The sequence below is a fragment of the Petaurus breviceps genome, unplaced genomic scaffold (genome assembly GCF_028583685.1).
Source record: "Petaurus breviceps papuanus isolate PSGF00001 unplaced genomic scaffold, PetGlider_PUasm1.0 91133, whole genome shotgun sequence".
NCBI classification, from domain to species: Eukaryota; Metazoa; Chordata; class Mammalia; order Diprotodontia; family Petauridae; genus Petaurus; species Petaurus breviceps.
Genome location: NW_027187419.1, coordinates 78,322,158 through 78,336,131, shown reverse-complemented (window position 1 = coordinate 78,336,131; position 13,974 = coordinate 78,322,158). Strand labels below are relative to the sequence as shown.

General features: G+C 33.7%; 1 protein-coding gene across 5 annotated transcripts in view; it reads right to left on the bottom strand.

Moving 5' to 3' along the window:
* Positions 1 to 13,974, bottom strand: part of GALNT13 (polypeptide N-acetylgalactosaminyltransferase 13) — an 812,973-nt gene that overhangs the window by 458,103 nt on the left and 340,896 nt on the right. For all 5 annotated transcript variants that reach the window (XM_069080111.1, XM_069080110.1, XM_069080113.1 and 2 more), the window contains one exon: positions 12,747 to 12,915. In XM_069080111.1, coding sequence (XP_068936212.1) covers positions 12,747 to 12,915 — 169 coding nt within the window. The remainder of the gene's footprint in view (positions 1 to 12,746; positions 12,916 to 13,974) is intronic.

Below are 13,974 nucleotides of genomic sequence, written 5' to 3'. Positions count from 1 at the left end.
TCTTCCCAACCCAGGATATTAATACAAAACACTGTAAGTGCAATAGAAAGGTGGAAATCTTTGCAATTCTCTTTAAGTCTGCATGAAGTAACTTTTTGTTTAATTGTCAGTCTTTTCAATGCTAACTGACAGTGGGACTATAAGAAAAGGATAAAACATAAAATCATCTATAGGGAATGATACAGTCATTGCACTGGCAGGTCACATTCAGGCTCATGACCGGGATTCTGGGCAATAAACTTTGAAGGTAGATCTTGATCATATTTTAGAAGAATTCTGAGGACATATTCAAAACAGAACTTATCTTTTCCTCAAAACCCAGCCCTCTTCTATTCTTCTCCTACATATTTGAAGACACCATCATACTTTTAGTCACTCAGGTTTGTAAACTTGTTATCCTGGCTTCATTCTTACTTGTCTCCCATAGACAAACAGTGGCAAAATCTTGTCTTTTCTATCCCTAAAATGTTTCTTGCATACATACCTTTCTCTATAGATACAACCACTATTTTAGCTCAGGCTCAATTTACCTCCACAGAGTTTTCAAATATCTTACTAAGTAAACCTTCCTCTGATTAAATAAACTCCACTTGCTCTTTATAATCTCCTAGGCCAAATATAAATTCTTTTTTTTTTTTTTTTGCTAATTAGCAACATGGATCATTTTTATTTCTCCGTGTCTTTACACATTACTCCCTACAATGCGCTCTGTGTTCCCACTATATTGGCCTACTTGTCATTCATCACATACAACCTCTCAGCTTTGCATTGCATTTGACTTTACTTGAAATGTTTTTTTTCTTTCTTTTTATTTATTCTTCTTAGACTCTGTGGCTTTTTTTTTTCAAAATTCTGTTCTGCATGAGGCCATTCCTAGTTCCCTCTGCTTCTCATTACTTCCTGCCCAAGTTTACTTTGTTTACATGGTGTGTATATACTTATCTTTTTGTTGTATCCTTAGAGAGAATGTAATATCCTTTAGGAAAGGCATTATTCCATTTTTGTCTTTATCCTGCTCTAGCATGACACAATGTATGGCACATAGTAGGTAACTAAAAATGTTTCCTGATTGCTAGAAATTTGGTTTTGGATATAGATCTGCAGCTCATCTGTAAGTTGTAATCTTGGATTGTTGAATGAGACCTTAAGGTGAATGACTTGACTATGGTCATGTAGTCAATATGTTTCAAGGGCAGCGCTTGAACGTAATTTCCTCACTCCAATAGCTCTTGCTAGATCTCCTTCCTCAGTGATTAAAATTCAGAACACAATATAATAGCATATGATAAGGATAGGTAGTATACCTGTGTTTTCATTAGTATAGGTCAACCTTGAATGAGGAAATATAAATGTATAAATACCCCACTCCTGCCTTAAATTATAAGGAAGAGAAAGATCATGTGGAGACTGAAAAAAATGTGGTTTTACAAACATCATGAAAAGAAAGAGTTTTGGTGAAATGATAGGTCTTATGCCATAATACAAATGTCCAATAAAAAAAGGGCTGAGGAAGACCACTGAATTTGTGTGTAAGGCACTTATTGGAATAGAGAATATCAGGAGCAAAATTTTCTACTGAGGGTGGGAGGTGGCAGAAGCAGAGTGTTATAGTTTGATGCCCCTTATCCTTCTATTCTATACCTTCCACTCCTCCTGGGAGAGTTTTTATCGCAGTAAAAAATTAGTTAAGCAGGAAAAAAAAAACAGAAACCATGAAATAATGAGAAAAAATATATTATTTCTTATAAGAGCTCTAAATTAACCGAAAAGTTTAGGATGAACAATGTGTAAAAAAACAAGCAGTTGAATCAGACTTTATGGAAAAGGTAAGACTACTCCAGAACTTGAAGAATAAGTTGAGATTGAATAGGCAAAGGTAAAAAGATAATGAAGACAAGGAACTAGAATAAGAAAAATAATGATGAGTACCCTTGTTTCAGATCAGGAAACATAATTTAATGCCGTGCACAGGATCCCACAATTGTGAAGATGATGAGAATGAAAGCAGGGGCCTTTCTTTTATCCAAGTCTAGTGTTCTTTCCATTCACCATGATGTCATCTCTATATTCAATGCCTACTAAGGCCACTAGTAGTAGGTGCAGTGGATAAAGTGTTGGATCTGGAGTCAGAAAGACCTGGGTTCAAATTTGAGCTCAGATACTTACTAGGTATGTGACCACTGGAAAGTCATTCAATCTCTGTCTGCTTCAGTTTCCTCAACCATAAAATGGGATAACAATATAATCTGCAACAGTCAAAGGGTTTTGGGGAGGATTAAATGAGATAATATTTATAAAACATTTGGCACATTGTCTGACACATATTAGGAGCTTAATAAATGATTTTTTCCTTCTCCTCCTGAAATTAAAATCTATTCCCCTTAGCTATCACTACTCTCTCCAGCATAGTACTCCCTTTCCCCTGAATATAATTCTATTTTCCTTTGTTTCTGATTATACACTTCTCATATAAGGAAAGCATGAAATATATTTGCTTGGTAAAGCTTCTGAATTCATATGTCATAATTCATTCAATCATTTCAAAGTGTTTCATTTTAAAGTTTATTTCACTTTTCCTTATTACAAAAACACAGAGAGGTGTAGGGGAGAGATAAAATTATCTGAACAAAGGTATGAAGGGGAAAAGTGTGTGTCACATACAGGGTATAGTGAATGGTAGAGTTGGTGGCAAGATCATGGATTGTAGGGGATCAAATAGTATTCCCTATATTAGTCATGAAATGAAAAGATAATCAAATTTAGAGTTCACTCTCCTAGACTAAATCCCAGTCATGCTACCAAACAGTTGTGTGGCCTTGGGCACATTACTTTATCTCTCAACTTCAGTTTTTTCATCTACAAAATAAGGAGGCTGGAATAGATGATTACCCTTTAGCAGAACACATGTATTTTGAGAGACAAGGCTTTTTCTATTTTTTTTTGTTTGTTTGTTCTATCTTTGTATTCCTAAAGGCTAAAACCATGCCTTATGGGGTGGCTGGGTGGTGCAATGAATACAGCACTGGCCCTGTAGTCAGGGAAGACCTGAGTTCAAATCTGACCTCAGACACTTAACACTAAACTAGCCATGTGACATTGGGCAAATCACTTAACCCCAATTGCCCTACCTTTCCCCCACCAAAAAAGCCACAAAAAAAACATGCCTTACATGTAGTATGCATTAATACATGTGGATTTGATTAGATCTAAATTCTCATCTATATCTAAATCTTTTATGTCTATAATCCTTCTATTTACCAAACCCATAACTAATATTTTGTACTATACAACATTGCTTTTGGTCATACATTACTGGGTCTATCAATTTTCTAGTTTTTCTTGTGTGTGTGTGTGTGTGTGTATGTGTATGTGTATCTATGTTTTCTTGATATTTTTGATATCCCTCAAGTCATGAATTATGACTTTACTTCTGCTGTGTATACATAGGATATTGAATACATACTAGAACCTTTATGAATACCAAAAGATGTGAAAGGATACACACTTTTGTATGTGAATATTATATGAACATTTGAATGAAAAATAATCACTTCTGTTCACCAGAGATTAAACACACACACACACACACACACACACCAATAACAACAACAACAACAAAATAGTGCCAGTGAATCAAGTTGAATGTGAGACTCTTAAAGGGATATACATAATGCTACCAAATACGCTTTTGTTTCTTCACTGGTAGAGACTCTGAAGCACAATAATACATCAAACCCAGACATATTTTACCCTCCTTTTTTTCTCCTTGAATAGAATGACTGCAGGAATAGTAGGTAGTAGAGTTACTGTTACATATATAAATCATACATATCCACCACCTGATTCAATTATTTTATTTAGTCTGAGAAATGTTTTAAGTTCCAGAGAGAACATTACATAAATCAAAGTATTTTTTTAAAATTACTATCATTATCTTTTCTAGCAAAATTTTAGTCAACAGCTGAAAGTGACTAATTTTCAAATCAAAAAGAAAAGACATGGAGCAGAGATTAAGAATTCAATTAATGTTCTAACTTTCTTCCTCATGGAATCAATAACTTCATTTATCATACTTAAGTTTATTGAAAGCATGATTCATAGTAAATTGACAGATATGTGTACAAGTTAGACACAGAAAATATGCCTACTCCAAGTCATTTTAATTTTGTCTGATGAATAATCTTATCCTTTTTAAAGGATGTAAAAATTAAATAATTGTATAAATTTTATATGCTGCATCTCTTCTAGCATTAATAAGTAGGACTGTCTAAATATATTTCTCCATAGAGGTTTGTAAGCATGTTTATATATAAACCAATGGTTTTGTTTATGTTCTATAAAGTTGTAACTGATGTTCTGCTTTCCCATTTTTCAGTCTTTTTGACTCTAACTCCATGATACTATGAGACAATATATATATATATATATATATATATATATATATATATATAAATGTCAGTCACAGACACTTTTTAAGTAGTCTACTGCTAAAATTCCAAAAGTCTATTAAATTTCTTTTTAAAATATATAAGAAAAAGTCTTGACTAATTTTTAAATGCTATATCAAGTTTTAGTTTTCATATAACTGTAAAAAATTTACCCTGATGGATATGGTGAGAGCCCTAACTTAGGCAAACATATAGCTTATAAAGTTTTATATATTTGCTTCCTAAGAGATTTTTGTGTGCTTCACTTTTGGAGTTTAATCAATTAATAAATCTATATGTTAATATACAAAATAAATAAATGGAATACTTAACATGTATAAATTTGTCAAATGCTATGTAATAGGTCCCAAATTGTAATGCTACAGACACACTGGGGTTTGATATTGTCAGTGAAGCAGTTTTAATATTTAGATGATTAATATTCTCTTATTTGGTAAATAATGCTTTATGAAGAAAGAGAATTCTATCTATGCAGAGGTGTTATATTATTTGATGTGGATACAAGTGTCTGGTAGATTACTACATGTATCTTTCATGAACTAAGAATAATTAAACAACTGACTTAAGAATGGAATAAAATTTGGCATGTGAGTCCTAGATCGACTACTTAGTCTGGGAGATAGTGGGTGAAAGGAATCATATATATGTATATTTTTATATTCATTAGAATTATATATCTTCTTCGATTATATATGGATCTAGTGACCACAGAGGCTTTCTAGTCTTAAATCCTTATTGTATAGTGATGAAAATGTAACCAAGGGAACATAAATATTAGCTCAGCAACTGACCAATTGATAATGTTTTCATTCAACAACATTCTATTTGAATTAGTTCAGGCATGAACATTGTGGAGACAAATATTTTCTAGGATTTAAAATAATTGCTGTGGACAAGTTAGTTTTCAGATGCCAAATGGAGAGCCTTTGAGATTTATTAGACCCAGGTAATATGAAGCAATATTATAGAAATATGAAAGTTTTAGTAAAAACACACAAGTAGGAGATGAAATTTTGAGTTCTGACAAGAGGATGTGGGCTGGTTGGTTTGGAGCAATGATATGAAGGAATTTAAATTCCCAAACTGAGATTTTATTTTATCCTAAAGGTAATAGGAATTCATTGAATATTTTAAAAAGAGGGTCACAGAAATGTGATTAAGGGATATTATTTTGGCAACTTCATGGAAAGAGGAGAGAGATGGGAAGCTGTAGCAGCAAGCACCCCAAGCGTCCTCAGGGTTTGCTGCCACCACAGGTTCTTGGATCTGCTTTGATAAAGGAAAGCAACTCAAAATGGGTTAACAAGCTTACTTTAATCAGTCAGACATATATTGTTTACCCAGTTCAGGGGAAAGAGGTCAGCACCCTGCAATTCAAAGAATACAGGCAGAATTATCAAGACAGAAACAGATCAAGTAGACAGCTTTCCAAACTGTCCAGCCATTACATCCATACCCAATCAACATCTGGGTTTCAACATCTGGGTTTTTCAAAGCCGGGGGGGCTCCGGACAACGGCTTCCCAGAATCTATATCAAATCACAGAACACTTCTCAAAGTGAGCCCCCAAAACAAAGCTACACATCAGGGCTTATATAGCCTTCTCCTGGCTCAGAGAATGTAACAAACTTTTGGACCCACTGGCCAATCAAAAAGTATCTACTGAAAAACAAGCCTCCCACCCCAGGCTTCAGGTGCATTTTAGCCTAGGGGCAGGGAAGATCTTCCAAATTTGCATTCCCATTACAGAAGCCAAGATGGAAAACAAAGTAAAGGAAGAGTTTAGCAGAAAAAAAAATAAATTCCACCTATACAGAGTTCTGTGTGTGACTAGAACGGGACTCACACTTACTGTAATCCTCGAAGTGTAAAATTGAAGGGTTTTTCAAAAGAATGAGTGGCTTGATCGTGATTTGAACTTGTTCTCTTTATAGGACCAAGGGAGAGGTTTTTATAGGGTCAGATGTCAATAAGGGAAAGGAATTATTGTTTACAAAGTTTGTTGAGGGAATTTGGTTTGCACAATTTTAAAAATGGGAAGGAAGGTCAATAAAGATAGACACAAGTTTGAACATGTTCAATTTTACAGAAGTCCCTTCAAGAATAAACATTGAATTGGGTTTGGGGCAAGAGACTTCCCCAGTTAACTATATACCTGGAAGCAAGTAAAACTGTTTCCAAATGACTCTGGAAAGTCAGGAGGACCAACAGCTGTAAACCTTGTTATTATCATTATTATGCCCACTTACATACATTTTCCTATTCTTTTTGTAAAAGTGGTTCAATATTTGTAATAGTTACCTATGGGTCCATATGCACTTTTATGTGACTGCTTGCTTTTTCTTGATCTTCTGTTACAAACATCAAGAGGGCAGGGTACATTTCTACTTAATTTGTTTTATGTAGCAGGCAGGCTAAGTATGAGGTATCATAGATGTGACCAAAAAGCAGTTTGATCATGTTACTTTGTTTTTTGTTTGAGGGTTTTTTAAAGTCAGTGCTATTGGAAAAATTGTTTTGAGTCAGAAAAATTAACATTTCAAGCATTTTTTGCCATGGTAATTTCAACCTTCATGTTTTTATTCAATCATTTGAGGCCCTATTATTCCTCCAAAAACCAGTAAAGCTATATTTTAAATGATTTGCAAATATTACAACAAAAATACATGGAAAGCCCAAATTTTGAGCAAGACATGAAAGTAACAACTTTGTGTTCTGCAAATGTTCACTTCACCACTCAAGTTGCCTCCATGTTTCACACAGAAGTCAATGGATATTTCTAGATGCAATCTTGAGTTGATGAATGTCACTGTGACATGGGAGTATAATTAGGATTACACTGGAAGCTAGATGTCACAGTAGAAAGAATGCCAGGCCTGAAATCAGGAAGAGTCATTTTTCTGATTCTTAATCTGGCCTCAGACAATAAATATGTGACCCTAGGCAAGTCACTTAACCCTGTTTGCCTCTGTTTCTTCATCTATAAAATCATCTGGAAGAGGAAATGGTAAACCACTCCAGTATCTTTGCTAAGGAAACCCCAAATGGAGTCAAGAAGAGTTGAACATTACTGAAAAATGACTGAATAATAATAAGATTACATATGGAATCAAATGTCGCATAGAGAAGCACACACAGAATAAGAGAATCACAGAAACTTAAAGTCGGATGAGGTCTCAGAGACAATTTAACACCAAGGGCTTTCTTTTGAATTCTCCTATTCCTCTACTTCCCCTTTATATTTTCTCTTCCTTTATTAGAATGTAAACATTTTGAGAGAATCAACAGTACTATTTTTTGGTTTTGTATCTCCAGAATGTAGCATAGAGCCTGAAATATATTAAGAACCTGAACAAGTCATCTCTCTCTCTCTCTCTCTCTCTCTCTCTTTCTCTCTCTCTCTCTCTCTCTCTCTCTCTCTCTCTCTCTCTCTCTCTCTCTCTCTCTCTCTCTCTCTCTCTCTCTCTCTCTCTCTCTCTCTCTCTCTCTCTCTCGCTCTCTCTCTCTCTCTCTCTCTCTCTCTCTCTCTCTCTCTCTGTCTCTCTCTCTCTCTCTCTCTCTCTCAATCTATACCTGAAGAAGAATGTCCCCTAAAACACACTTGATAGTAACTATCTAGCCTCTGCTTAAGGCTTCAGTTGAGAACTTGCTAAATCCAGAGGCAAACTAGTCCACTTTTAAATAGCTCTTATTCCTGGGAAAATTTCCAGCACATTGGCATATTTGCTGTACCTTACCTATGACTGACACCTACCACCTATTACTTTTGCATAGGTTATTTCACATTCCTGGAATATCCTCTGTCTTCATCTCTACCTCTTGGAGTGCATAGCTCCTTTCCAGGCCTAGCTCAAGGACTACTTCCCTTAAGAGAACTTTCCTTATTCCCCTAGTTACTAGAGCCCATTATCACTGTGAATTGGTTTTCTGCATATTCTCTATTTTTTTTTATCTGTGAATGGTTTATATTTTCCTAAAATATAAGCTCTTTGAATGCAGAAACTATTTATCATTCTATTACTTGTATCCTTGGAATCACTAAATATAACCAGGAAAATAATCAAAAATTGATTGTGCCTTTTCTCCTCCCTTCCCTCCTCCTCCCCCACCCCATGTTTCTTTTATTTTTTGCCTTTAATAAAACTTCTCTGGATGACATGCAAAGGGCAAGCTGAATGATAGGCATTGCCTATATATTTTCTGATTGGCTCTCTTTCTCAAAGGATTTTCTTGTTATAGGTTGACATAGAAGGTATGACTGCAATAATTTTACTATCATAAAATCATTGAACTATGATTCTTCTTCCTGTCCCCAATGAGGAATTTCCCAAGGCTCAGGTCTCAACCTTCTTTTCTCTTTCTATACTTTCTCTCTGGCTTAGAAACATAATTCATTCTCATGGATTTGTTGCCTTATGTTTATGTCACTAAAACTGACCTCGTACTAAGTACGAATTCCATATTTCCAAATTACCACTTAATATTTTTAATCCAATCTCATTACTACCTCAGATTCAAAATGTCTCACATATATGTCTTGCTCATTGCCACTAATTTTCAGTTAGTCACCAAGCCTTTCAAGTATTTAGTAGAATATTTGATATATAACTATAGAAAAAAGATCCAGGGCAGCTAGGTAATGCGGTAAGTAGAGACCTGGGACATTGAGAAGACCTGTCTTCCTGAGGTCAGATCTGGTCTCAGACACTTTCTAGCTATGTGACTCTGGGTAAATCACTTAATCCCATTTGACTCAGTTTTCTAATTTGTAAAATGAGTTAGAGAAGATAATAGCAAACTACACTATTATCTCTGCCAAGAAAACTCCAAATGGGGTCACAAAGAGGTGGACACAACTGAAAAGTGATTAAATAGCAACAGCAGAAGAAGATGACCTTTAGAGGCTGTATAAGCTAGCCCCCAGTTTCTACTCAGGGTTATACTCAAAATAATCAAAGAATATAATTATTTCATTAGAAATTTTTGATGCTTCTAAGCCTGGCAATTCTATAACCTGGCTTTCTTGTTTGTTCTGTTATTTCACGATGTGAAATTTGCTTCTTCCCTATGTTCTTCTCTCAGAAAATATAGTGATAAACAAATTGGAGCCTTTCTTCTAATATCTCTTCAAATATTTAAAGGTAGCAATTAAGATCAAAATGTGCTGTTAAAACATCTGACTTATATGATAAATTCAGTTAAATATCCAATTAAATCATGTTTGAAGATAAAATCCCTTGATGGCACAATGAATTATGTTTTTGGACATTGTGAAAAATAAAGCACACGAGTCTCCATAGTTATCTTTCCCTAGGAATATATTAATCCCAGCATTTTTTTTATTCCTTTTATCTTACTCATCTCCATATGTGCTTTATTTTCTCCACATCTATCTTAAAACATGGAAATTAAAATTTTCTTTCTCTGAGCAATGCCAAGGAGAGAAAGGATTATTTTCTAGATTTTGAACATTAAACCAAGAGGAACATATCACAATATTTACATGAGCAAGCAAGCAAAGCAAAATACATTTTAATTTGTCTGAACAGAATAATATTTCAGTATACCATCCAGGTGTATTGCTGTTACATTTGTGCCTAGTCACTCGTTGATTTTAATAAGAAAACATTTATTTGTTACTAGTAAAACTAATCTAAATTTTAAAATTTATTTCAGTGTCTTGACTGGGGTTTCATATTTTTGAAATGTTAGTAACCCTGTGCTGTCAACCCACACAAAATGAACAAGTATTTAATTATGTTTCTCCCTGAAGCACCATTGTGTTCCAAAGATAACAAAAGTGTAGGGCCAAAGAGTGAATATGAATATGGTGGTTTCCAGTATTATATTAATTGCTGGTTTTTAACCCAAGCTTTCTTAAAATACTTTTAAAGTTTAAATTTATAATGCTTTCAAATTTTAATTTCATTAAAAAGTACTTAGTCTTTTAAAATCTTTCATTAAAAATGAAATAGTTGGCTACCAAAATTTTATAACTTTTAACATGACTTTCTTTGTGGTAATTTCTCATCTGACATTTTACCCTTAAAAGAAAATTGTTAATAGTAAATTTAAATGTTGCTTCTGACACATACTAACTATGTAACAGACAACAAAATCACTTAAACTCTCAGCATTGCATGCAGTTCTCTGAGACTCTAAGTTATAAACAAGATACTGATCTGTAGCAATGAAAAGTGTCTATCCAGAACAGGGACATTACCTGAAATCATAGATCTAGAGAAAAACAAAACAAAAAACACAAGCTACAATCTAGAAGAAGAAACAATTCATCCAAAGAAGAGTTCTATTTTTATGAAAGAAATAAAACGGATATCATTCCTGGCAATGCACGTCCTTTAACTTTTTAAAAGAAACATATTGCATCTCTTTTCACATATATCCATTTAATGCTCTAACATTTCTTAATCTTTAGACTTTTCATAAAAATTTTGTTGATATAATTGGTTTGTGTTTTTTCTCTATTACTAAAATTTCTCCCAATATCACTTCTATCCCAAATAGAGACCTATTTCATATAACAAGAAATAATTTTATAAAAATGAAGGAAAGAAGGAAGAAAGGGAGGAAGGACAAAAGGAAGGAATAAAGGAAAGAAGGGAGAGAGGGAGGATTAGAAGGAGTGAAGGGGAAAGAGAAGGAGGAAGAGGAAGGGGAAGAAGAAAAAGAAGTGGTAGGAGGAGAAGGGGGGGAGGAAGATGAGGAGGAGGAGGGGTGAAAGTGGCTGAAGAAATCACTAAAATGAACAATATATTGAAAAAGTCTCAAATATGTGCAATGTACAAAACTGTTAGACCTTCCACGTCTTCCAGCTTCTACAAATTGGGGTAGAGGTGTCATCTCAAATCTCCCCCTCAGAGCCATACTTGTTTGTTGTAATTTTGCAACATTCACTTTAGATAATTTTGTGCTTATTTTTTCAATTTGTATTGTGGTTGTCATGCATATATTGTTTTCTTGGCTCTGTTTACTTTACTTGACTTAGTTAGAAGATTCCTTCTAACTCAAAATTTAAAATCTTAATATGTTCTGCCTTTCTCCATTCAGTATAGATAGCAAGCTATTTGAAGAATTTTTTTTAATTTTGAAGAAATATTTTCTATTTGAAGAAAATCAGTTTCAATTTAAGTTATAATAAAATTGCTTGTGTGATGCAATGTGGTATGAGGGATGAAAGGACTTTCCTTATATTCAGAATGGGTTCATGTCCAGTTCTGATATAACCTGGCTTTCCCTTAACTTTCAGCACCCCCCCCCCCAGAAAACCTCTAACATTTCAAGTTGTACAGCATCTGCTGATCTGAATTGGTAGAGAAAATTTCTTGCTTGAACCTCTCTACCCATAGGAATTACATTTGCAGACATTTACACTTATAAATTACATATCACACATTTACATTTTCTTCATACACACAAAATGCATATAAATGTATAATTATTAGCATGGACTAATAAATAGCAGATAAAATTATATACTTTATAATAATCATAAAATAAAAACAACATATTAAAATTCATCTAAATTTTCTGTTGTTTTTTTTTTTTTGCTAGAGCTTTTGGATATTCTCTCTGATGTTTGAGTTTTCATATTTTTCCAATGATGAAAACAGTGGTATTAAATATTACAGTTTTTACTATGCTCATTTCACAATATATTCTGCTATCTAGAAAAAAAGATTCCAATTAATCAAACACAATTTTAATTTTCTAGCTGCATTTTTCATGTAAAATTATTAGTTCCACGTACATACTTCCCGCACTACTGCCTGATAACTGAGTGTTCTCATTATAGATAGCTGGGCAAATTGCTTAGCCAGTTACTGGTAGCAATAATAAACAGAAATAAAAAAAGCATATAAAATCACAGGTCATAGGTTATTCCTATATTGGAGTAGCTAAGCTGATTATTCTTCATAGCAAAAGGAAAGAGATTTTCCTATGCTGACAAAAATTTTTCAGAACAAGCATTCTGCTTACCATAAAGCAAAACTAGACAAAACAAAGTACAAAGGGCCCATGAAAGTCTTCTAAACCAGTGCAGTCTGAGATTTTTGCAAATCACATATTTTGCAGGGCCAGTGTAACTACAATCTACTTTTATCAAATGTATATGCTTCACACCAAGTATTTCCATTATAAGTTTCAGAGCTATTATGAAAGAAATTCTGAAAATGAAATGGCATTAACTCTTGACTGTAATATTTTCTCAGACATTAAACTAGTCTGTGATTTTTTGAGCATTAAATAGATAAGGTTCTCAAACAATTTTCAACTTACCCTTCTAATCTTACATCTGGGAGACTTCTGTTAAGTGCAATCAAATCACTGGCCATAAGGTTAAACTGGTTGATTTTAAACAGCTCTTTCATTTTCTCCTGGTCATCTTTAGGAATCTGCACTGCTTTCCCCATCTCTCCTGGCCCTTCTTGGTTTCTTGAAATAACAGCTGTAAGACATACATGTACAAGTACATGTACACAAGATTGCATTATGTTATTTATATAGTGGCTCCATACACTAACAAGTAAGTCTTCTGACTAATTTACATGCTTTCTGCACTAATATTAAAGGGACTAGATAAAAAAGACTAATCATAAGCACAAATCCATTTGCTGTTTTCCATTTATAATGAATTATCTTGCTGAAACCACATCTTCCAAAATATTTAAAAGGTTATAAGCTGTAAAGTTTCAAAAGGTGAATTATAAGTGGTTGATAAAATATAATTCCTTTGGAATTTCAAGGGTCTTTGGTTTCTTAAGTATAGGTATTGCCTTTACTGATATGGACAGCAGCATGTATGGGATTTAGTACATTATTTTTTTTGTTAGTTGTTATGGACAAGAAATAAATAAATAAAAATAAAATCTTCCTAGTGAAGAACCTCTAGGCTTGTTGAACTAGGCTGGATGATGGAGAGAATCTGAAATGCACATCTTTCCAAAGTTTGGGTTCTGCTATCCTAGCCTTCAAGAAATTGAGTTTCCTTGATACTCTAATGAAGGAAAATGTCATTAATATTCACAAAATCCTTAAAATATGAACATTGTATACATCAGTTTAAAAGATTTGAATTATAGACATATGAAGATAGGCACCTTATCAAAAATACTGCTCGAAGTTTGGATTTATACCAACACTAGTTAGTTTCAACATACAAAGAAAGGCTTGCAGGAAATTTCAGCTATAACAGCCTATTTTTGGAGGAAGGGCAGGAACACAAAATCAAACTTTTTAAACAAGGCAATTCAATGCAATTTTAAAAAAAAATACACTACCCCTTCCCTAAATCTTTCACTGCAGCTGTTCTCTAGGGATGATATATAATTTCAATAAGTCAGTTTTGATTTTGATTCCTTGTATTCCTTAATTAGAACTGTATTCCCATAGTATTTTGTGCTTTGTTGTTCAATGAGGAGAAAATGCATGTGGGAATTATGTAAATGACAAGAGCCTCAAAAATCTGAGCCTCAGATTCCTCATGTGCAAACTAAAAATGCTGAAT